Genomic DNA, 26,460 nt, shown 5'->3' with positions numbered 1-26,460 from the left:
CACTGTCATCTGCCCTTTCTATTCTCAATTTGTGGACTGAGTCCCATCTGCGTGACCTATTCTTTTGGGGTTTAATGTTCTCCATCTTGTTTCTCTCCCCCTCTCGTCCCCTCCCCCCCTCTCGTCCCCTCCCCCCCACAAGATTCCATGTTCCCAACCTGTTCTTTTCATTCTCTTTCCATCTTTTCCTTCAGTTCTGATAACTTGACCTATTATTTTCTTTCATGCTGTTTATGCAATTTCTGTCATCAAGAGTCACGATATTCCTGAAGGAAAGCAGTAGCTTATTTACTGCCAGTTTTAGTTGCACTAAATCTGCATCTGCCTTAATAATTCCCTTGCCAGGGGAAATGACAAATTTAAACCTGGTAATGTTTGCTAAGTGGGCTTTCTGCACATTGGAGATTGTTTTATTCGGCTGCCAATGAGAACCTCAACTAGTAGCTAGTTCTAATTATGATATGCCAAGATTCACTTATGGGTTTGCAAACATATTTTTGTGTAGCATTTACACAAATGAGTTTTTAAAATGGGTAATTGTAATGTTAGATGGAACTCAGTAATGTATGGGTTAAATAAGAAATATTTAGATTGATTGCACAATTGGGCAGGCAAATGGTAAATGAAATGTAACTCTGATAGATGCGAAATATTATACATAGCTAGACAAAATGGGCATCTTGGTGCACAATGAATGGATCAAATTAGAGCAGGGGAGACTTTGTAATGACCCTGGAGATAATGGCAAATGCAACAGTTGAAACAAACAAAGAAAATGCTGAAATATGAAGCTAGAACAGTGGAATATAAAGCTGCAGAAATTGTGCCAAGAGTTCACAATAATACTTTGGTTAGAGCCACTTAGAATACCAGGCCTGGAATTCCTCTGTTAGCTAATGTTAGAAAAATGTAGATGTGCAATAGATAACCAGCTAGGTGGATTGCTAAACTGTCTCCAGCTGTTAGTTTTTGACCCTGATGCCAGGAAGTCAATGCTGATTGCTAGCAGCAGATTGCAGCAGGCTTACAAGTCTGAAGCACCCAGCCACCAGGGTGCAGACATTTCACAAGTGGAAATTGTGAATGGGATCGTCACAGTTTTCCTTCTTTCCAGCAGCTGCTTGAGATTGAACAAGTCCTTGCTTGTTTAGAGCCTGATGGAAATGGTAACATTCTCCTCAACATGTAGCACTACATCTGAGGAAGAACAATGTAAAGGCATTTGGAGCAATGTTGTCTCCTCGTTCACTCCAGCATCACTGACAAGACTTCTCAACAGACAGAACAACAGGATGCTGGGCTATATCGTTATATCACTTGCGTTTATATCTCAGCTATCATAGTTTAGGCTGTATAGTACTCTGGTCAGGCTGCATTTAGAGTATAGTATACAGTTCTGGTTACTGCAACATAAGTAGTTGCCAAGGCTTTAAATGTGGTGTCCAGGAGAGCTAGGCAAGCTGGGGGTTCTTCAGTCTTGATAGAAAATGCTTCAGAGCAGTCATCATAGAGGTGTATAACACTTTTAATTTAAAAAATGTTTTCCAAAATAAAGAACAATGTTTTAAGATGCATCAAGACAGTAGAACAAGTAGACTTATGTTTAGAGTTGCAAAGGACAATTTCCAGAGAGATACCAGGATCTACTTATTTACACAGAAGGTAATTAATGACTGAAACAAGTTGTCAGCAAGCGTTGTCAGAAAACAGTGGTTGAGGCCAGAACATTTAAATAACAGCTTGATGCTGTAATGGGGTTGTGTTCTGGAGGGTGGGTATTCTGGAGGGATGAGACCAGATGGGCCGAAAGACCTTCCTCACCCAAACTAATCTTGTGATCTTGTGATGAGAACGCTGTAATTGGGTCTGTAAACATTAGGGTTGAAAGAGTACTGCTTAGGGAAGCTGTAATATAGCTGGCACTTAGACACTGGAAAAGCATCAGTGATACACACTTACTTTCATGTACCTCATGCCAACTCGTGAAACCTCAAGGTGATCTTGGATGTTGGACCTGAGGTCCACAAGTCAGCATAATGCATAATTTTGTTGATTTGTGTAAATTCATCATGAGTTGGCATGCATCAGCTAATCTACATGAGAAACAGTTTATGTCAAGAGGCACTGTTATTGTCGAGGCATCAGTAATGTTAACACTTATCTTGAGGACATCTTTATCAACCTAAGATTAATAAATGTTAATAAAAACTTGAAATACCTCTCCCACCTATTTCTTTGCTGTACCAAATACATTTTGGCCAACGTCATTTGCAGTTTGTTTTGACAAACCCTTGCTTCAAATTCTTATATCTTTTATGTTTATGTTGAAAGTTTAAACCATCAAATCAAATGATCCAATTTTATGCCTCGTTACCGAAACTCACATTATGCTTGATAGCTGCTGATAACCGTTTCCATCCAGACTTGAAAAATAGTCTTCATAAAATCATTATGGGCAAAAAAGGATCTTTTTTTTTGGTCAGCTGGGTCTGACACATGTGGAAACCCATCACAATGTTTAAGAGTGATATTCGCCCATATCAGTGTGAGCAAAATAAGTCTTCTGTATTAATTAAAGTCTCCATATTAACTTTAGAAAATCCTTTCGGTTTGTTTCAGTCTTACCACATATCTGATGAAATTCTTCTTCTACGGAGTTATTTTAATATCCCCTAATAATATAACATTTTCTAATTCCCTAATGTAATTACATAGGATAAATTATAAATTTATAAGGAGGGAAAAGATATGCATTGTATTTGGTGACCAGATAGGTTTACTGAACACAGCATTGCAAAACCATCCCTGTCCCTTCTTTAATACTGAATCACAAATAGCTGTTTGGGATAACACTGCTTCAGTTATCAAATAGTGACAGTGCAAGCTATTATATGAGAGAGCAATGAAATAAAATTTGCATGAACTCAATGTCCTATGCCTGACTGATGTTTTGTATCCACGGACTTTCATCTGAAGAGAGGCCTTTTACATTTATGATATAAGACACATCAGTCCAAACGCAAAACTCACTCTGCTGCTCCCAAAATAGGATTGAGTTCTAATTTACTCTCTGAGTAGAAATTGTCACATTGTTTCGTAATACGTTCATAGATCTGTATTGAAAATGATTTATTCTGGCAGACTTTCCAGGTTGATTATATCAAATATAGTTGTGGGGAAAAAAATGTTTGTTTTACAGCCTGTTTACAGTGAAATACTGTCAATGAAGTGGAACATGCAGTGATTTCTAACAGGTTTTCTTAATTAATGATTGGAGCTCCTTCCAGACAGCTGGAAGAATGTCACCCATCAGTGGGAATTCTATGCTGAAAGCAGGATGATATTGCACTGAATTCCTGACTGGTAGTAAGTGTAACATACGCTTTCCCTAGTAAGGAATCTTGTTGTAAATTGCCGTATATTAGATGCCAACAAAATCCTGTCCACGTAACAATATTAAAATTTGAAATTTTCCAAGCGAGCCGCACTAATAGTGCACGGTAATATCGCAGGTAACTTTCACTTAACCTCCTTCCACCTCGTATACAGGTTTCCCACAAATCATTACGCTCATTGTAGCCAAATGTCACTGGTCAGCTAGGATATAAAAACTTCCCACAAATGTCTAATTTTAATAACAGTAATAAATCAGTGGTTTGAAATGTATCATTCTTATTGACATGATTGGTCTGTTTGCTGGAGGCCCATTTACAGTTACTTTGGAGAACCCTGTGACTATTGCTTTTGATGGTTCATTGCAAAGTAAAATCTGAAAGCACAAATTGTTTTGGGAGGTGGTATCAGGTGTACAGTCGCATATGTCCTTGCCTTATGTTTGCTGCATTAGCAGGACTCTGACCTTGTTCTGCTCTGGAGACCTACTGCCAAAAGTTGGTCAACTGTTAGAACTAACTGTTTTGCTAGGAAGATGCGCTCATAATTTGAACAGACTATCCTGCATTGAAACCTGCACTTTGAGATGGTGAGAGGGCTAGTTTGAGCAATTGACTAGTGAGAGGAAAATCACTTGATTTTAGTTGGGTTTTTAATCTTCAATAAAGACAATAAGAACCCCTTGACAAGTATGTAGTGTATCTTTGAAATAAAATCTTGGGAGAAGAATCTAATTTACGAAGCGTGCAATTGTAACGTTTTGGATTTCTTTTTAGCAATCCAACTAACAGCAGATGCTAACAAATGCCTTAGTTGTGGTTCTGATCTTGATTATCCGCCAAGTCCAGATGACAAATGGAATTGATGGATAATCAAAGTTACACTTCATATAATTGTGAAAATGTGGAGGTATACTCCATCAGCAGATTGGAGTGGGTTGAATCGCAATACAGTTATTCGCATTAAGAGTTTGTTTTGATTTAGAGGATATAGAGGATATTAAATCATAATACTGCAGGGAAGGCACTCAACTATTTACTTTTTCACTGAAATCATGCAACCCCAAATGCCAATTCAAGTGTCTCCTTCAAGATGCTGGTATTTATACTCCATACAAGCCTCCAACCCCCCCATCCTCTCACACCCCTCGATTCCCTCTCGCTCATGTATGCAATTATAACAGCAACTTTCAATAATTCTGTAAATGTTTCTTGATGTTGTTAATTTTCAAGCAAATTCAATATTTGTACAGCAATTTAGTTAATAAATTCAAAAGATAATCCTAAAGGGTGAAAGGTTAGACAACGATTTGATTCACAATTCAACTTAGTGTTACTGGAAATCTCATTGTATATCCATCTATTGGTGGTAACATAAGAAGCTGAGTTCTTTGCACATTGAAAAGCTACCCATTGGCACAAAACCAACTTTTCCCTTGTGATAGTGAGACAATTTATGTCTCTGTTTCTATTTGAGCCAGCATTCCTGATGCAACACCAGAAAATGAGTTTAAAATACAACCTTTGCCCGTATAATCACTGTAGAGATCACGGGAGGAATGTAACTTCTATCTCATTAAAATATAAATTTAGTCTGTATTAAAGAACACGTAAATAGGTATTATCATTTGCCTGATGACCATGTGTCATCGAATTTAAGGAAATGTCATTGGAGCATCATGTAATTTTTCAAATTGAAAGAGTGATCATTAGACCTCTGCCGGTACCCAGCGGCATTAAAAAAAACACCATCTGTGTATTATAATTCAGCAATAACATAATGCCATAACAGATGTTAGCAAACTCTTTCTTCCATGTATGCAGATGGTTGGTTGGAATGTGGAATTCCTTGCCACAAACCATTGTTTAGGCAAAATCTGTGAATTCTTTTAAAAGTGAATTCAATGCTTGGAAAAGAAGAACATTGAAGAGAAGGGGGGAGGGAACAGAGAATTCGATTAAGGTTAGACTAGGAGAAAAACACCAGTTCAGCCTTATTGGGTCAAAGCACATAGCAGTTTGCTGTAGCAATTGAGAATATTAATAAGCCTTGCATTTAATATAGCGCCTTATCACATCTTCGAGTCTCTCAAATTGCTTCACAGAATATGCTGTAAAGTGAATTGACTGCATATTTTGTGTGGCCAAAATAATTCTTAACCTTCTAAAATATGGAGCAAACAATTGTGTGAATTATGTTTCGGATTGTTAGTTATATGTTTCTGTCTCTGTATTGTCTGTTTGAGAAACTAGCGACCTTAATTTCCTCTGGACCTAGCCTAAAAACTCGACTATGCCAACAACCTGCTTGTCGGCCTTCCCAACTCTTCCCTCCATAAGCTGCAGATCATCCAGAACTCTGCAGCTTGTGTCCTCTCCCGCACCAGGCTCTGTGACCCCATCACCCCTGCCCTGGCCCAGCTCCACTGGCTCCCCATCCTTCAGAGGATCGAGTTCAAAAATCTCGTCAAGGCCTTCCATGGCTTTGCCCCCTCCTACCTTTCTTACCCGCTAACCCCTTATCAACCTGTCCACTCCCTCCACTCAGCAGGCTCTGGCCTGCTCCATGTACCCCACCCGGACCGCCACACCATCAGCGGTCGGGCCTTCAGCTTCTCTGCCCCATCTGGAACTCCATCCTACATTCCCTTCACTTCGCTCCCTCCCTTGCTTCCTTCAAGGCACACCTCAAGACCCTCCTCTTCAGCCATGCCTTCGGCCACCCTCCTGCCTTACTGCCTCCCACTCCTCCTGGTCCCCCCCCACTCGGCTCCAAGTCCCTGACTGTCCGGCGCCTTGGGACGTCCTCCCAACATGAAGGGTGCTTTACAAATGTAATATTGTATTGTAAAGCCCATTATCCAAAGTTTTAACAATATGCAGAAATTTGTAACGTTCTTAATTTTAAATCCAATCTAGACGTTGGTTTGCGAACCAGCTTGCAACTTAAGTCTGAATTTAAGAAATGTAATACAATTGCAATGAGAAATAAAAGTAATTTCCGGTTGTGAAATCTTGTGAAAGTGTGAGCCTCAGTTTTAAAGTTTGGCTGGCCCCAAGCACCAGCAATATACAGTGTCAGTGTAACTGAGAGTTAAAGCTGAACTAAAAAGCAGCAACTTGCGTTTATATAGTGCCTTTCACATGAAAGAATGTCTCGAAGCACTTGACAAGTCTGATATTGGATATCTATACGCAGATGTGTAGATTACATCTCTTTAATCTCCATTTCTGAACAGGGAAATAAAATATTTAAGGATGCTCATCAAAGGCAGTGTCAAAAAGCTGCTTTTAGTAGGTTTTTAGAGGCTGAGAGAGTTGCCTTGTGGTTTTGAAAGATACTTGTTTTATCCTAATTCACTAATTTCATTGCCCTACAGATTGGCTACCACTTTTGTCTATGCTGTGTATAACAAAAATCACTGCACTTAAAATAACTTTCCTTTTTGAGATGTTTTGACATAAAGCCTCATATAAAATGCAAAAATGTTGCTGTAAGATTGCAGAAAAGCAATATCAAGATGTTATCCTATGTGTATGTAAGCACAAGAAATTGTAACAGCTTTCTTGTTCCCAGTTATACAATCTCCCATTAATACCCATGGAAGTCAAGACTTTGAACTCATAGTCTAGGCTGACATCCCAGTGCATTGCTGGGGATGTTCTGCATTGTTGTAGGTAACATCCTTTTGATGAGACGATAAGCCAAAGGCCCATTTGCCTGTTCAGGTGGATGTTAAACCATGATACTATTTGAAAAGAGAAGGAAAATTCTCCCAATGTCCTGGTCAACAATCCCCGCAAATAAAATTGTTTATTCCCTTCATGGCTGTTTGTGGGACATTACTAAAGTATATCCTGTGAAACGCATTGAGACATCCTTCCTGACATGAAAAGTGATATGTCAAATCATATGGTACCTGCTAAAAACATTACTTATTAGTTATATAAACAGAAATATAAGTCCTCTGTATTCAATAAAGTATATGTAGTTCAGCAATTTGGCACAATCAAGAAAATATTTTCATCACTGAAGCTGTTTCAAAATAACTACCACATTTGTATATTTATAGCAATGCTGTTAAATAAAATAGGGACATTTATAAGAATAAGGAAAATAGTGAAAATGCTTCTTTATAATTACGATATAGCCTGCTTCAGTTACAATGAATAATCTAAACTAAGGTTCTGTGTTTACTGTATACGAATGTTCTCTTAGTATTGATGGGGCCATTTACATATCCTGCTTTGGATTAAATTTCAAGCATTGTCATCTAGTAGATAATAATGTTCTTTCTGTTTTTGACAGGACTAAACCGAAAAGTAGCATACTCTCTGATCAATAACGCGCATGGATTTTTCTCTATTGATGAATGGTCTGGAATCATCACACTTGAAAAGGCACTGGACAGGGAGCAACAAGCACAGTATAATCTCACTGTCAAAGCCAAAGATCAGGGATTGGCCTGGAAACTCTCGGCGATGGCGACAGTCATCATCACAGTGCTGGATATCAATGACAATCCCCCGGTGTTTGAGAGGCGGGACTACATGGTTACAATGGCTGAAGATGTAACTCTGGAAACTGAAGTCCTGGCTATATTTGCTGCCAGCAAAGACACTGGTGCGAATGCAGAAATTACTTACGACATTAGATCTGGTAATGAACACGGCAAATTCAGAATCGATCACCGAAGAGGTAAAAAGAATAGTACATTTTTTTAATAAAAAAACGTTTATAATTTGAAATTGGAAAATTCTCTTCACAAAAGTCTAAAAGCAAAGGCATGTACATATGTTTTGCTTAAACTGTATTTCAATCATTTGTGAGTTTGTTGAGTAAAACCATGTATCAGAATCAGAGCTTAAATATCAATATTTCTTCAGTATTATTTGTTATTTAAACTCTGAGGTTATTGGCATTAGGTTACATTATTATTCACAAGATCACAAGATTGATTTGGATGAAGAAGGCCCATCACCATCTAATCTCATCCCTTCAGAACACCCACCCACCCATCACAGCATTTAAACTGCTATTTAAATGAGTCTGGTGATCTAGCCTCAACCACCCCAGCTGGCAAAATGTTTCAACCTTTAATTATTCTCTGGTGAAAGAAAAACTTTCTGATATAAAATTCTTATTGAACTTTTCAAATGAACAATTGTATGGTTATTTTGAAAACAATGTGGGTAAAGCAGAGAGAAGAACATCATGACCATGGCTGTCACATTGTTCTCTGTGCTTAATGAAGGATCATGTGAGAAATTGATTTAGCCAGTCCCAATCCAGTTTCTTGCAGCTTCTCGTCCAAACCACAATAAAACTACTAGTATATGTATGAAGGAAAAGGAATGAATGAGAGTTCATAGGTTTTCCCAATATTTACTGTGCTAGCTTTCCTAGATATAGTGCAACTTTGCTGCTTGAAGTCTGTAATTCTTGATTCATTTAAGTAACAGTTTGATGCGGTGATGGGGGGGCAGTAGGGTGGCTTTTCTGAAAGGATAAGATGGGCCAAAGGGCCTTCTTCATCTGAACCAGTCTTGTGATCTTGAGACTTGCAGGATGTTGATGTGCTTTACTTTAATGTGATTTTTTTTTAACCACAGGAGTTATTTCTGTAATTCAGCATCTTGACTACGAGACCTGTAAGGACTACTACCTTACAGTTGAAGCTAGAGATGGAGGCTCACCCTCACTGAGTGCTATCACCACTGTAAATGTCAATGTAACAGATGTCAATGACAATGCACCAAAATTCAGCCGCGAGATGTACAGTGCAGTTATCAGTGAAGATGCAACTATTGGAGATCTTGTTGTCATGGTATGTCTTTTACTGATGTTTTCTTTACGCAGTTATTCAGCTGTACATTAACATGATACTGTTGAGCTTCATAGTTCTGCAACATTGGCTTATAATTTCAAAAGTAAGGGTTAGTATAACATATCGCATAAAGTTGTAAGGTGATGGTAAATTGGTACAAACCTGCTATTCATAACAAGGGGAAAATGAAAAATGCTAGATTCAGACTTATTGCTGAGAACAAGATACAAAATATCCTTAAAATTATGTTAATTTCTAGAATGCACATATTCTGGTAGAAAGTAACAACAATCCACTTTTATATAGCTCCTTCCACATATTTTTTCATATTCATGTGATAAAATCTATCATAATACAATCGATCATGATGAGCCTGAGTATGGTTTTTATTCTCTTGCTGCGCTTTGCGTAACATTTCCAATAAGTACAGGTTTGAAGCACTGTCAACCTTTTATTAATATTGATTGTTATACTCTTTTGTATAATATCCTCTTGTTACAATTAAGCAATAACACATCAGATGTTTACCCAAAGCACATCTTTGAAAGTGATCTGGATAGCCTCCAGATATAAATTATGTTTCCTGAAGGGAACTCCATATGCAATGCTGACCTGCAAGAAATCAACACCAATAGCTTTTTGGCGAATGCACGTGGGTCATCATAGCACACTTGAGGTTCTTCGCAGGAGGTACACTTTACAACCCAAGGTCCTTCATATGACCCCAAAACACCAAATTACACTACACTTTTATAAAGAGGCATTTTCTTTTAACTCCCAATATGTGACACAGGACTATATACTTTACTAAACACAACTATATGCGGGTGAAAGAAGACATTCAGGGAATGTTTTCCATAACAATTGCTAAGGCACTGATTCTACAGCAATTTTGAAAATGTGGTTTCAAAAAGTATTTGATATACTCACTATTACTGCTGACAGTATAGTGCTGGCTATAATGCTATGAAGAGGAATGTGAAGCTCATGGAAGGGTATATTCAGCTGCTCTCTTTTGAAGTGCTTGCTCCACTTCCCCTGAAATTTGGGTTTCGATTATGGCGCTATCCTTGATTGATATTGCTTCAGAAGCACAATTGAACATCACTGTTAAGTAAATCAAGGCAGAGAATTTAAACATGCACTAGGTAACCAAATTGAAATTGAAAAAAATGTCAAAGACAAGCAAATTGGATTAGAAGCAGCAACATAAAGCATGATTAGGAAAATTTAATGGAACAGGGACAGAGTCAAATTCTGGGTCCATGAGACACAAAGTCGTGAGTAAATATATATCAGCATATGGGAACACAACTCCAATGTGATATTCCAATTGTAATTGATCATTTAGATCTGTAATTGTGGTACATTTTGGACCCCTTTGTATTTGAATGGCACAGATTGCTTTCCTTCTGAATACCAATTCATGACATGGAAATGTACTTGCACTTTCTCCTTCCTATATCAGGTTGCAATGGGTTGCAATTTGCAGTATTTCTTAACAGATTTTTTAACAAGAAAAGTGTAATTATCAAAGTTCTAAACCATTGAATGCATCACTCATTTTCTAAAGTGTTTTGAATTATTTCTTCGTATGCAATGCAATGTTTCAGAATTTTGATTATTATGTATTTTTATTAAGAAATATGTTAAGAAATGCAAATTAGACTCCGTTATATCATCAAACATGCACTTGTAATACCAGAATTGATTATTATTCCAGGCCACATATAGTATTCGTTGATGTACATATTGAATTGGCACTGGATTATATATAGTTGTTTGGCTATTGAAAAGATTACAAATGAGCTTTTGATATTATAAGGATGATAATATTCCTTGTGTGTCTCCGTAAGCTGAGATATATGTATGTGGGCATACATAAATAGAATCTACAGCACTGAAACAACAACAACAAATTACATTTGTACAGCACCTGTCACATCGGGAGGACGTTCCAAGGTGCTGGACAGTCGGGGATTTGGGCTGAGCAGGTGGTTGGGATCAGAAGAGGCGGAGGGCAAGGAGGGTAGAGGTAGGAGGGTGGCTAAAGGTGCATTCGAAGAGGAGAGTCTTGAAACATGCCTCGAAGGAGGCAAAGCAAGGTCAAGGGAATGTGGGATGGAGTTCCAAAGGGTGAGGGGCAGAGAGACTGAAGGCCTGACCGCCGATGGTGGGCTGAACCGGGCAAGGGATGTGGAGTGGGCGGGAGCCATTCAGCCCAACTCGTTTATGTAGTATTTATACTTTACATGAGCCTCCTACCATTTTAATGTTTCACCCTAGCTACATCCATATTCATCTATTCCCTTTTCTCTCTTTTATGCATCCCCTTAAATGCATTGATGCTAAAGAAATAGGAATCATTAATCCACTTTACTTTGCTTTGGGTGCTTAATGTAACACCTTTTATTGATGATGGCTAGGCACTATTCTGCACTGCAGCTTTAGCAATAGCTTCTGTAAATGTATCCATGTGGGCTTATAAAGATCTCTGATATAATTGTAAACATATACTTTTAGTTAATAAAGGTCTATCTTAGGAGCAGAAGAACACTAATACCAAGTCAGAAAATTAGTTGCGTTGAGCAAAATAAACTCTTTTGCAAAGTTTTTTTGCTGTACATTAACCAAACACATTTAGGTGATGTCTGCAATATGAAGAGTATCGTATATTGCTTTGGGAATTTGTGTTCAGCATTGGGTGACACTAGACACTATTGAAATTTCAGTGAAGTTTGATTGTTGAAATTTAGCTTTATTTGCACAACTTTGCTTAAAGCTTAAAGATAACCACCACCCCCCTCCCCCCATAAAATAACAATTCCTCAAATAAAATGGATAACTTCTTAACTGTGGTACATTGCTGTGTTTAAATTGTCTGTTGTGTTTCATCTACAAAATACGTAGTCATTACATTTTACAGTATAACCTGTGAAGCCCAATGTAAGGATTGTTTTGTTATAATTGAGGTATTATTTGGGGGAATTTCTGAATCTGCATTGGGTTACCACATTACCTCTCACCACTGTCAAATCTCTCTTCTGCTCTGTTATTCGGAAGACTTAATTTAAGTGAATTTGGGCAATCTTGAACCAGTTCACCATTTGTATGAGTTTCAGTCTCATTCAAAAAGCTCACATTTAGGATTGATAATGCAGAAAAACATTGTTCCCTTCTAGGTTTGAGATTAGAGCAAATACATTGAACAGAGTACCTTGAATCTATCGTTTCTATCTCCATACTGATTGGATGATAAAAGTGAAGACTTCCATTCCCCCATAAGTAACATCGCTTACTTTGAGTATGTAAATTCATCAGACCAAATGAAAATATATCTTCATTATTTTTCCATGCTTAATTTAAATTGGGAGAAATGTATCCTTTGATTTATCAGAAACATTTTGTGATTTAATAGAAGGATATTAATTTTTCAAATGTAATTTACTTTTTGATCATGAAATGTGTGCATACGTTGGATATATTTATGATCAAATTTTATCTGAGAATTATCTGAGTATAGGAGTATGGCTCCTGTTTCTAACTTTTTCTCCAATGAAAAAAATTAAACACATACGTATGCCAAGTGTAGGAAGAGGCAGGCTTCAGATGCTGAATCAAAAGGAGGATTTCTTGTTACAGGAAACTACATTTCTAAAAATGTATTTCTATGCAGAATATCAGTGGCAAGTGTTTTGAACCAAAGTGTTTCCTTTCAACTGTATTCGTTTTACTTTCTGTAAATGCAGATAACAGTTCTCGTCTGTCAAAGTATATAACAAATGTCACAGTAGAAAAGGAATACACAGTAAGTACAGGTATTGTCAAATCACATTGATGTGTCTGCAAAGTTATGAATCCCCTGCCCTGTGCCTCCCCCATTATCACAGAAGTAGTGTTCATCAATGTTACTTTGGTTCCATCATTGTCCATTGATGGAAGTATACCGATTCATCTATAATGTCGTGTTCAGTCTTCAAAGTGTTTGTTTTGATGCCATTTATTTCGTAATTTCACCATAATGAAAGTGCTGATCTTCATTTAGATAATGAGTTATTAACTAACAATATGCTTCCACAGGTACTGGCAGAAGATTGGGACAGTCTCCCCAATGCACAAATTCACTTTTCAATTGTGAATGGAGATCAGGACAACTCTTTCAATATAAATCCAGTGACAGGCTTAATAAAGGTCAACAAGCAGCTTGATAGAGAACAGGTAAAATAATATAAATCCGTTTTTTTTCCCTCTTCACCCCCAACCCTTCTCAGTATGTAAGTGTATCTTGTGGTGTGATAGTGTGACACACAGAGAGGATCATTCTGTGCTGAGATACCAGGTTGTTACAATTAGGACTTAATATTGCTTTGTTACAGAGAGGGAAATATCAGGCAGTTCTCATTGCTGATCGCTATCCACAGTTGTAAAATGCTGTTCCGTTTAGTGCATTTTGTCTATTTGATTTGTAGTGCTGTAATCTGTTTTGACTTTCATGGAAGGAATTGTTGTAAACAAAGGACCGAGTTTGGTTTTTCAGCCTCCTGAAATATATATTCTTGCAAACAATGCAAGTGCAGTTGACTAATAAAAAAATGGCATCACAATGCAGACAAAAGTACATCAAGATCTGTCAAGTTGTGAAACCAGATAAATCTCTCGGTTTCTAGTAGCACAAGACAAATAAAAATGGCTTTTCAGTTATAGGAGCAGATGCAGAAGCATTCGGTAGAATCTATGAACTGATCTCCCACTTTTTTCTCATGCCCTATATTGTTTGTGTGAATTATTCTTGTTTACTTTTGAATTTTATGAGTCATTATATTACAGCTGCAGAGCAACGGCATCTAAATTGCTTTGTGTTATTTCATTGCCTTTCAACATCTGGACACACAGCTTTAGGTGTTATTTCTGCACAAATTGTGCTGCGTTACGCCCAGGAGATTATTTTCTACTTTTTGGAAATTACTTAACTTGGTGGCATGCATTTATAATGTGGTTTTCCCTGTTATAAGGCACATTGCCAAGGCCAGTACATTTCCCCATTAGGAGATCACCTTGCTTGGAATGTCAAAGTTGTTGATCACTGAATAGGACTGCTTTAAGAATACTTTTTTCTTTAAGTAGTATGTGTAAGTTAGCAAACATTCATGGAGGGGAGTAAAATATTTTATTCATAGCATGGAGGTTTAAAAATAGCAATTCCTAAAACTAGCAGAATTGCTTTTCATACAGAGAGTTATTGGAATGTGGAATTCCTTGCCAAATAAGGTGGTAGAGACTAAATCTACTGTGAGTTTTCAAGAGGAAAGAAGACGGTGTCTGTAAGTTAGAGGCTTCAAGGAGAATGGAGATAGGGAAGGGCAATGTAATTGAAAGACCAGCTTGCTCTGAGAGTCAGTGCAGAGTTGATGGGCCAAATGGCTTCCTTCTGCAAGGTAAATGTCTGCGTTCCTATGAACTGAAGGGCTTTGTAACTCATAACAAACAATTAGTAATCACGGTGTTGCACTGATGGGTTTCTACATGCATCAGATACTTGGATGACCAAAAGAAAGTGATCCCCTCTACCAGTGGCCAATGTGTCAATAAAATCAAAATGCTCTAATGTTTGTCAAATTACTCAATTTATATATAACTATGCTAAAGAATTAATTTAACATTACAGACTCCCGCAGTTACAATGTAACTAAAGTTTATCTTTATGTAAAGCAATGTAAAATTCTGAAGAGAAACAAGAAAAGTAAAGTTTTGTGAATAATTCCATAATGTGTATTCATCTTTCTAACAGGTATCTGGATATTCACTAACAGTACAAGCAAAAGATAGTGGAACACCTTCCATGTCATCTACAGTTACTGTGAATGTTGATGTCTCAGATATTAATGACAATCCCCCTGAGTTCACACCAGCAAATTATTCAACCGTCATTCAGGTAGATTTCCAGAAAGTAACGCTGATGGGTTTCTGCATGTGTCAGACACTTGCCTGACTAAAGAAATAAGGTTGAATATCCTGGTCATTTTTCCTCCCTCCCCAGATACACAAGGCAAGGCTGCCAAATGCATCATCTGAAAACATCTACATCAATACATCAAACAGTTGAGAATCCAGTACTCTAATAAGTTAGCTCACAGTGCCAGTGAAGCACTTCTGGAAACTTACAATAATGGATGAAAATTAGGGTTGACTAATTCTAATAGGATTTGTATTCTTTTTAATTTTTATAATATTTAAGTTTATTTTAACTTTATTTTGTTAGTTCGTTTTTAAATGGCCAACCTCTTGGGTTTTAAAGTCAGCACGGACGTCACTGTGCGCATTCGCTTACAAAACAGTCACTATACCTTACAGTATACCCTGGGAAGCACGTTCTCCCAATGTGATGTGCTTGTACCAAATTGAAGGATAATTATATTGTTGTGCACAGCACACAAGTGAAGTGTGTGATAATCGTATGAGCTGGAAATCAGCTATTTCTATAGTTTACAATGATTTTTTAAAAAAGTAAACAAAAATACACCAATGGAAATAAATTTTCTTTTTTTGGAGAAAATTAGACAATTCAGAAGCTTTCCCCCTCCCACTGGATTGTAATCGGAATCTGACAAGTCTAATTATAATACAGATTGTTTGAAGATTCTACTTTAGATATCACACTGGTAGCAAACATTTAATCTACCTTGATTTGTTTAAGTTTACCTGTAAGTCTGTTTGTCATAAATTGTAAGGTTGTGCCAAATTGAGGAAAAATCCTAAATTCAGCATTGATGTTTTAGGTGGTTTTCTTTAAGAATCTCAGAAAAAAATGGTTTCCAGATTAAGATGATAAGAATTTTGACCAATTTTGTATAATCTTTAGTTTCAAGACAAAATGGTCTTCCAGGGTAAGATATCAGTTCACAAATTCTGACAGAGGTTTAACAAGCTAATAATCTGGCCAGTGATCCTGAGTTGTTTTGAAGGTATGGATCTTTCTCATGATTACAGGAAAATAAAGTCATCGGCACTACTATCCTGCAACTTTCAGTCACAGACAAGGATTCTTCCCACAATGGGCCTCCATTCACGTTCACTATCCTTGATGGAAATGATGGGAAGGAGTTTGTTTTAGACCAACAAGGAGTTCTGAAATCTGCAATAGTGTTTAAACAAAAGGTTGCAACAGAATATCTGCTGCGTGTGAAGGTAAGAGATGGTGTAGATGTTGGATTTTGTTACTCCTGCTAGTTCATGGCTATGATTAATATTGGGAAAATGGCATAGAAGTCTTGAGAAACTAATTATCAAGAAATGTGCTGTAGGTATAATGCTGAAAAAAAAACAGTTTCTTGATCATACATTTATTATTGTTTTTCGTATTCATATTTATAGCAGACACTCAGGTCTGCAATGCACTATGTGTAAATTGGTGGTCTGACCTCCTCATCTGTCAGGGAGAAATCAAATGGAATTCTAGTTAGTGAAATAATATCTTTTTGCTATCCTGAACCTCCGTTAATACAAACAAGGGATTTTTGTTTTTATTAAATTTATGGTATTTGGAGTCTATATGTTTAGTGCATGGTATTAGAATAAATTTTATCATGGTACATTAGAATAACTTTCATTTCTGTTCCTGGAATATAAACACCTTGAACATATACAAAAGCTTTGTTATAGGTTTCTTAATCCAGGCTCTGTTGATCTAGCATGATCATATGCTTTGCTCTCTCACAATTAAAATCAAGCTATGAATATTATCATGAATATTATTAGCCTGGTTGCCCAGCCAGCTGTATTGAGCACGTTGAGACGTCCTCTCGACATGAAAGGGATCATATAAATGTAAATTGTATCATACATATACATAGCAATGCATTTTTACAAAGCCATGTAATATTTGTATTGTAATATATTGCCATGGTATCTCTATTTAGAAAATAATCCCCCAATTTCCCAGAATTGTGCCCTCACTCTGCACTTTTCAGTATTATTTTGAGACGGAGGTAAATTTCATTGTGATTAGGATTCTTCATCTTGAATGATTGTAATGGTTGAACATTATCATAAAACTATTTCAAGAATAATATTCAGAACATCTATAATCTCTAAAACCACAGGCCAGTATACTAAAAATTGCAGCCCAATCCATAAAGACTGTGCAGCATTAACACCAGTTCACAAATTCTGACAGAGATTTAACAAGCTAATAAATGTTTTTACTACACAGCAGCATAGACATTCCCACATGTCCATCTACCATGTGTATCAAACACTGACAACTGTACCAAAAGCTGCATAAGGCTAATCTGTGTCTCAGCTCCTTTGATTGCCATTGATGTCACCCACTTCTCCTACTTACCTCTCCTGAAGCCCACATTATCATGATCAGAGCCTTCAGATCATTCTCTTAAAATATAAACTGATAAGAGAATTTAGAGAAGTCATTAAATTCTGTCTTAATATAGAAGCTGCTTTTCCCCAGTCTTTTTTGTGAAGAACTGCAGAAAAACGACTTCTAAATGAAGACAATATTTAAGAATTTTAAAAAATTCTGGATGTTGCATTTTAGGACAGTGGTTTTAAGGCAAAGACAATTAGAATTTAGGGTCTATGGGCTGGGAGATTGAGGCCATTGTTAAATATTGTATCTGACCACAGTCAGATATTGTCCGAATCATGAGAAACGATATGAATTTCACCATGTTCTTTTTACGGACATGAGTCACTTTCTGATCAGCTCTGAGAGTCACTACTGAGGACGATTCATTGGAATCAAGTATTTTTGCTGCTGGGGGAACTTATCAATGACCATTACATTAGTCCCATGGAGTCCTGTAGCTCAGTGGTCAGAGCACTCACCTCACAAGCGAGAAACCTTGGTTCGATTCCCGGCAGGGTAAAACTTTGGGCAAGTTTCCTTACTCCACATGCCTGATAATAATCCCTCAACCAAAAAAAACCCAATGATAAATTGGTCACTTCAATCCATGACTGTTTGTGGGACACTGCTGTGCGAAATTGGCTGCCGCATTTCGCCCACATATATACAGTCAATTCACTTAACAGTGAATTCTGTGAAGTGTTTTGTGATGTCCAGAAGATGTGAAAAGCGCTATATCAAACGCAAGGATTATTATTACACTGGGATAAGTAGAAAGCGAGAAAAGATATGGAGAGAGGATCAACAGATATTGATGAATATCATTATGCATCAATAGATAGATATCAACAAGTGTCGATATTTAAGTATAAATACCTATTGATGGAGATCTGGTGGAAATTATTATTGATAGAGATTGCTTGGTGGGTAGATAAATGTCATTGAGCAGATAGAGAGAGATTGCTGGGTTTGCAGAAATCAATAATACAGTTAAACTGATCAATTAATTGATGGCTAGATATTAATGAGGATAGATTGATTAATGGAGATTGATCGATAGATAGGAGGATCAAACTTGATTGAATGATCTCACCATTGGCTGAAGACTTCCAATTTGTTTAATCTTCATTCCTCAGATACAGTTTTCACTAAGTTCATAAAAAAATCCTTCAATTGCACTGTATTTTAAATAAAATTTATGACTTAAAAGCTTCAGTTCACTACATATACTGGATTACCCATTTTTAAGGAGTATTCACTATCCTCCATACTGTAGATTCAATAATCAGTAAAACAAAAGTAAGTTCTTACTCTTATTGAAAAGAGATTGCAGGAATTTGGTTAGTAATGGCCCTCCTTGAATCATTGAGATTATGAAAGGCGTATTTGACAAAAAATCATTTGAAAATGTGACTCCCATTAATAAATTATTGGAACCAAAAACTCAAAATAATATTACAACTAACTTTTTACTCTGCGTTTCCCCCCGTGAAATGCTTGCTGTTTTTATTCACAATACTACAGGCTCATGATTCTGGCAAGCTGCAGTTGGCTTCGTACACCTACATCCTTGTTCGTGTGATTGAAGAAAGCATCCATAAGCCGACTGCCATTCCACTTGAGATCTTTATTTCCACTATGGAGGACGAGTTCCCAGGAGGTGTAATTGGGAAGATTCATGCCACTGATCAAGATGTGTATGACATCCTTATCTACAGTCTGAAGACAGATCAGAGGAGCTTGTTCAATGTAAACAGTCAAGACGGGAAGATCATTGCTCTTGGAGGACTGGACAGGGGCAAGTATATTCTGAATGTTTCTGTCAGTGATGGACGCTTCACTGTGCCTGTAGAAGTCATAGTCCACGTTGAGCAGGTGACTCGAGACATGCTCTGGAACGCAATAACTGTGCAATTTGAGAACGTTTCACCCGAGGATTTCATTGGGCTTCATCTGCATGGATTTCGGCGAACCCTTCGGAACATTATTGTTGCCAAAAAGCAGGACAATCTTCACATAATTAGTATTCAGCCAGTGGCAGGCACCCATCAGCTAGATGTTCTGTTGGCAGTGCAGATGGATGGGAATGGCTTCTACAAATCTGCGTATTTGGTCCAGAAACTGAGCAGTGCAAAAAAGAACCTAGAAAATGGGCTGTGGATTTCCACTATTACAGACAAGAACTGTTCTGGCTTGGAGTGTCGGGAACCGTACTGTGAGCAAATGTTTGCTGCAGAAGGACAATCCATGATGACCTACAGCACTGCCAGGATCAGCTTTGTATCTCCCCGTTATTACAGAGGCACCAGATGCTCCTGTAATGGTGAGTAACTTCACCGTTAATAATTGTTAAACTGACGATTGAAAACGTGTTAAAATGATACATACATATGTCAAGTTGTATAGTTTATCAATGTTACTCTAAAGATCCTTGTTTTTGCGGTGCAGTTTCGGGGCTTAAGTGTGTAGACATTTGTTGCGCTACTGAAAAAAAAAAGCACTCAAGAATATGACATTCTCCCAATACAATAGTACATTCAATTAGTATATGCAAAAATCATTCAGAGCAGTTCTGCAGCATTTTACTCAACGATGGTGCTAGAATGAGTAAGATGCGGAGGGGAAGATCCTGTGGCGAGATAAACAGAGACAAAAGTAGTGAGGGCAGGATCTGGGGCAAATTATTGGGAATGGAAAGAAAAGGAGAGGCGAATAAGTGATATTAATACAGAGGGAGAAGCAGGAGAAAAAAAACTGATCGAGACTTTTGGGGTTGGGTCAAACTAAGTTTGAGATTGTCATGGAAAGTAAGGTGGAAATGGGAGAAAATTCAAAGGTAGGTGTACTGAGAGAGAGACAAGTGGAAGGTAACATTGGCTGTTTTGGGAAGAGGTAAGAGAGGGCAGTCAATCATATAAAGAAAAATGGATAAAATTAATTTGCAGGAGGATTTTATCTAAATAACGGAGACATTTTGATAGTGACAAAGAAATGTCATCATTGGCTAGTACAACAACAACAACAATTTGGATTTATATAGTGCCCTCCATGCCGGACGGCGTCTCAGAGCGCTTTACAGTTTAGGATCCCGGGACTGGGCCGGGGGGGGGGGGGGGGGGGGGGAAGAAGGTGACCAAAGGCGCGTTCGAAAAGAGAGGGCTTCAGCAGAGACCTGAAAATGGGAAGGGAGGGAGGGAGCGAGACGAAGGGAGCGAGGAAGGCAGTTCCAGAGCCTTGGGGCATAGTGGCTGAAGGCACGGCTGCCGAGGGTGGAGCGGAGGACTCAGGAGACAAGGAGGAGGCCAGACCCAGAGGAACAAAGGCAAAGGGTACTGTGCTGAGGAGAGAGGAGGTCAGAGAGGTCGGGGGGTGCAGAGGAATGCAGGGACTTGAATACGAGGGTGAGGATCTTGAAATCGATCCTCTCTGGGATAGGGAGCCAGTGCAGTCTGGCAAGGACTGGGGTGATCGGGGAGCAGAGTTTCGTGCAGGTGAGAATGCAGGCGGCAGAGTTCTGAATGAGTTGGATTTTATGGATGGTAGTGGATGGGAGACCGGCGAGGAGGGCGTTTGAATAGTCCAGCCGAGAGGTGACAAAGGCATGGACCAGAGTTTCAGTGGCTTTTGGGGAGAGGTATTGGCGGAGACAGGCGATGCGTTGGAGGTGGAAGAAAGCGGTGATGGTGAGGGACTGGATGTGGGGAGGAAGGGTAATTGGGGGTCGAACCTGACGCCTAGGTTGCGTACGGGTTTGGAGAGTTTAGGGGGAAGTTGGGTAGGTGGAGGAGGTGAGAGCCGTGAGATTTTAGACGTTGATGAGAGGAAGTTTGCGCTCATCCAGCTGAGATCTGACAGGCAGGCTGACAGAACATCAGGGGACTGGGGATCGCAAAGAGAGATGGAAAAGTAGAATTGGGTGTCATCTGCATACATGTGGAAGTGTACCCCATGTCTGCGGATGACATCCCCAAGAGGGAGCATGTAGATCAGAAAGAGGAGGGGGCCAAGGATGGATCCTTGGGATACCCCGCAGGTGACAGGGTGAGAGCAGGAGGAGAAGCCGTTTGTGCAGATGTACTGCTGGCAGTTTGTGAGGACTCAAACCAGGCAAGTGCGGTCCCACTGAAGTGGATGACGGAGGAAAGTCATTGGATGAGGATGGCGTGATCGACTGTGTCGAACGCGGCAGAGAGGTCCAGGAGGACAAGGAAGCAGATAGAGAGGATGTCACTTAAGACTTTCACAAGCGCAGTCGCTGTACTGTGGGAAGGGCAGAAACCGGACTGGAGGGGTTTGAAGAGGGAGTGGGAGGAGAGGTGTGCACGAAGTTGGTTTGCAACAACACGTTCTAGAATTTTTGAGAGGAAGGGCAGGTTAGAAATAGGGCGGTAATGGCTGGGGCTTGAGGGATCTTGGGAGGGTTTTTTCAGGAGGGGGATGATGACAGCAGTTTTGAGGGAGGCAGGGACTGATCCGGAGGAGAGGGACTGGTTGATAATGTCAGCCAGTAGTGGGCAGAGGAGGGGGAACTGTGTGACCAGCAAGTTGGTGGGGAGGGGGTTGAGGCAGCAGGGGGTGGGTTTCATGGAGGTGATGGTGGGTGGGAGGGAAGAGGGAGAGATGGGGAGGAAAGAGTGTAGAAAGGGGGTGGTGGTAGGAGCAGATGATGAGGAGGGTGAGTGGGACAGAGAGGTGGGTGACAAGGGGCAGGTGAATGAGGCTGCCTGGCGGATGTTCATTATTTTAGTTGAAAAGAAGTCCATGACCTCCTCGCATTTGATACGATTACCATAGTATCATTACCCATGAAATGGAGTCCTGTAACTCAGTGGTTAGAGCACTCACCTCGCAAGCGAGACACCAGGATTTGATTCCCGGGCAGGGCGAAATGTTGGACAAGTTTCCTTACTCCACACGCCTTTGTTTACCAAGTAGTGAGTGGGAACCCGGTTGTTAGTCGATTGCCGGATCGCTTTTCTGGAAATAATAATCCTTCAAATGCAAGGATTATTATTATTACAGTTTACAGTATAATGCTTTCTATACTGCGCCTGGCCTCCTGCATTTATCCAGAGGAACAACTACATTAAGGAAAGGATAGGTGCACAAATTTGACAATAAATGTACTTTTGAATACTAGCCTTTTTAGAAAGAGGAACCCATCAATTTTCAACCTAAAATCGTAATTAGACAAGCAGCAGGAAGCTTGCTGGACAGTGTTTGTAATGGCAAGCTGCATGGTTTTAGCTGGTTTAACTGCAGCAATGCTACAACACACACCTGGGGTCCCCCCAAGTCTTTGTTTTGCCAACTTGCACTTAATACTTTCCAGGATTAAATGATTATGGTGTGTGTCCCTCCGGGGAGAGTAAAACCTCCATTCCACACAAAGGGCCAAGATGTGCATCTCTGTCTGGTTTGAATACCCATAAGCTTGGATTTTTTTTCTTTCCTTATGTGTCAGACACCAGACTGTTGCAAAATAAACCCCACAATTTTCAACATAAAATGCACTAGGCATCGTGTGTCTGTAGTTTCTCTTTGAAGAATAGTTTATCGCCTAGTGTTACAATTTGATGTTCAAAGGGTGAACATTAAACTGGTTGGGTTTCCTCATTCATGTTACTGGAACATCTGCTTATTAATCTGTTACAGCTATAAATGAAAATCAGTGCTTGCTCAATTTGCACGTAAAATTGTAACCTGTTCAGCACTTTTTGGCTCGAAAACAATGTGCCAGACGGGACTGTAGTCAAATGAAGCAAATTTCAAGCAAATCTGAATTAATGCCTGAATGGGCTGAATCAAGGACTGAAAGGCACATATCGCACTGTAAACATATAGTGTACCATGGGCAAGACATCATTTGCCTCTATTTATTTGGGCAACACTGTGCTCCCTGTACTGAACAGCAACAATAACTCGCACTCTTCATGCAAGATAGGCGAAATAATTTGGGTTAGTTTAATTTCCAAAGCTGTGCTTTGTCATTTTAAAAACTTCAGCCCGAGTATGAAACAATAATCAAAATGGCCACCTCTGGTGCTGTAAATTCTAATACTCTATATGTTCTTGATTCAAGAGAGAAAACTACCAATGTGTACATGCTTGTGTTGTATAACATGTTATTGAGAGTCAGATTACTTAGCCAATGTGTTATCATTGTGGAACAACAATTGGTAAGTTTCAAAAAGTTTCATCTATTTCAACAATATTTCATCGTATTGCAGTAGATTATTCAATATGTATTTCAGCAGAATGGAAATCGTGGTTAGATTGACGTGGTATTAGTGTCTGTCAAGCTTTTCACAAAAGTTTGATATCTTGGCCTATCGTTCAGAGTTTATCCTTTCATACCCTTAAATAATAAGAGTTTCATTTCTATCAACAATGAATTTTTCAGAAACAGTAAACATTTAAAATAATAATAAATATAGCATTCCTTACTTAGAACCATAGAAATTTACAACATAGAAGTCCATTGAGTCTGTGCTGACTCTTTGAACGAGCAATCCATTCAGTTCCATTTGTCTACCTTTTTCCCATACTCCCTGCAAATTCCTTTTTATTTCTTTTGGATGAAAATTTGAGGATAATCTGGAGGAAAAACAGGATAAAAATGGTGAGGTGTGCATAGGACAATGGGGGTGATTTATCCTGATCTATCAAAGATCAAAAGCAAGATCATTTATTAACATTTAGTTCACCTAATAAGTTTTGGTTAAAACTGAGTTGAATAGCAGACATTTTTAACTGTGTTGTTTCTCTTCTGCAACAGGTGACCTGTGCCCAGTTATTTCCGATGTCTGCCGAGATAAACCGTGCCCTAGTGACATGCAATGTGTTCGGGGTGGTGTGGGCCACGGACCATTTATTTGTCAGTGCCCACCAGGGAATCTGGGAGCATGTTCAGGTGAGGAAGACCATGAATAAATGCAGCTTTCTCTATTTCTTAGCCAGGAAGAACATGTTCACTCATGTCACAAATGTATTTCAGGTCAACAAATTTGTAAAGCAGTTGCCTGACTGCCAGGCCTTGTTTGGTTCCTTCCTTTCATGTAACTAGAATAGAGGGTGTGCAGTGGAGAGATTGAATTTTAGGATGATTAAGTGAATCTTTCTGTCGTTCACGTCTAAGTGAGCGATAGCCACCAGTTAAGCTTGTTTGATGTTGATTTGATTGAGAACAGTATTACCAATCAAAGTATATGGCATGCAAGGAAAATGCACACACACCATTTCCAGAGTGCATGCATTTCATCAAATGGTCGTTATTTCACCCAATATCTTTCTAATTCTAAAGAGAACACATTGAAAGTGCCGTGAAGTAGAACAACTATCTAAATCATGGTGATGAAAGGCTTATGTTTTCTTTCAGTAAAGTAGTCACAGAGAATGCTCGGAGCAATGACTTCATGATTTATACTGTTCAATTCACCTAATCTAAGTACTAGGAACACTTAAATCACCATTTTCACTCATTTCTATGTTTTTCAATAGGTTTTTCAATCTATCCACTTCATGTTAAAAGTAAGATGACATTTATCCGGGTAAAGGCTTGAACTGAGAGCACCTTTTAGAAATTTGAGGATAATCTGGAGGATTATTACACCCCTGTAGCTAGGGTAGTAACATTTGGACAGTTACTGAAGGAGGCAAAGACCAGCCAGATGGGTTGGGTTAGGCACATGCAACCACATACAGGGGTCTTTCATTCTGGAATTTACAACCAAATGAGCTGTAGTTATTTTAACTGGTTGTTGAATGGGTGTCATTTTGGCTCATCTTGTAGCACTCTCATCTCTGGGTCTTTGAGCTCACAATCTTGCCTGACGATCTACTGCAGTCCTGGGGAAGCTATTCATTATCAGAGGTGCTTCCTCCTTCTAACATACCCCTCCTCAGTTTGAAAAAATGCCTCAAAACTTCTCTTTATCTGTCCTTTTGGTAATCTTCCCAGAGCCCTCTTCAGCAACCATCCCACAGCCTTCTTCAACACCGCTCCACTACCCTCTTCAACACCACACCACTACCCTCTTCAGCAACTACCCCACTGCCCTCTTCATCAACTAACCCACTGCCCTCTTCATCATAACCCACTGCCCTCTTCAACAACTAACCCACTACCCTCTTCAACAACTAACCCACTGCCTTCTTCATCATAACTCACTGCCCTCTTCATCATAACCCACTGCCTTCTTCATCATAACCCACTGCCTCTTAAACAACTGACCCACTGCCTTCTTCATCATAACCCACTGCCCTCTTCATCATAACCCACTGCCCTCTTCATCATAACCCACTGCCCTCTTCATCAAAATCCACTGCCCTCTTCGTCATAACCCACTGCCCTCTTTATCATAACCCTGGAGTCCTGTAGCTCAGTGGTTAGAGCACTCGCCTTGCAAGTGAGAGACCTGAGTTCAATTCCAGGCAGGTCAGGGCGAAACCTTGGGCAAGTTTCCTTACTCCACACGCCTGATAATAATCCCTCCAAAACAAAACAATAATAAATTGGTCATTTTCAATCCATCACTGTGGGACACAGCTGTGTGCAATTGGCTGCCGCGTTCGCCCACAAATACACAATCAATTCACTTTACAGTATATTCTGTGAAGCGCTTTGGGACGTCTAGAAGACGTGAAAAGCGCTATATCAAATGCAAGGATTATTATTATTATTATAACCCACTGCCCTCTTCATCATAACCCACTGCCCTCTTCAACAACTAACCCACTGCCCTCTTCAACAACTAACCCACTGCCCTATTCATCATAACCCACTGCCCTCTTCATCATAACCCACTGCCCTCTTTAACAACTAACCCACTGCCCTTTTCATCAACCACCCCATTGCCCTCTTCAGCAACCACGCCTC

At 39.1% G+C, this 26,460-nt stretch overlaps 1 protein-coding gene across 1 annotated transcript in view; it reads left to right on the top strand.

The window, feature by feature from the left end:
- Nucleotides 1–26,460, top strand: part of LOC103184290 (protocadherin Fat 3) — a 390,074-nt gene that overhangs the window by 316,253 nt on the left and 47,361 nt on the right. The window contains 7 exon segments of the mRNA XM_042334569.1: nucleotides 7,702–8,091; nucleotides 9,006–9,220; nucleotides 13,301–13,438; nucleotides 15,009–15,152; nucleotides 16,208–16,405; nucleotides 19,107–19,905; nucleotides 24,361–24,495. Coding sequence (XP_042190503.1) covers nucleotides 7,702–8,091; nucleotides 9,006–9,220; nucleotides 13,301–13,438; nucleotides 15,009–15,152; nucleotides 16,208–16,405; nucleotides 19,107–19,905; nucleotides 24,361–24,495 — 2,019 coding nt within the window.

The sequence above is a fragment of the Callorhinchus milii genome, unplaced genomic scaffold (genome assembly GCF_018977255.1).
Source record: "Callorhinchus milii isolate IMCB2004 unplaced genomic scaffold, IMCB_Cmil_1.0 Scaffold4, whole genome shotgun sequence".
In the NCBI taxonomy this organism is placed as follows: Eukaryota; Metazoa; Chordata; class Chondrichthyes; order Chimaeriformes; family Callorhinchidae; genus Callorhinchus; species Callorhinchus milii.
This window is presented reverse-complemented; position numbering and strand designations above follow the sequence as displayed.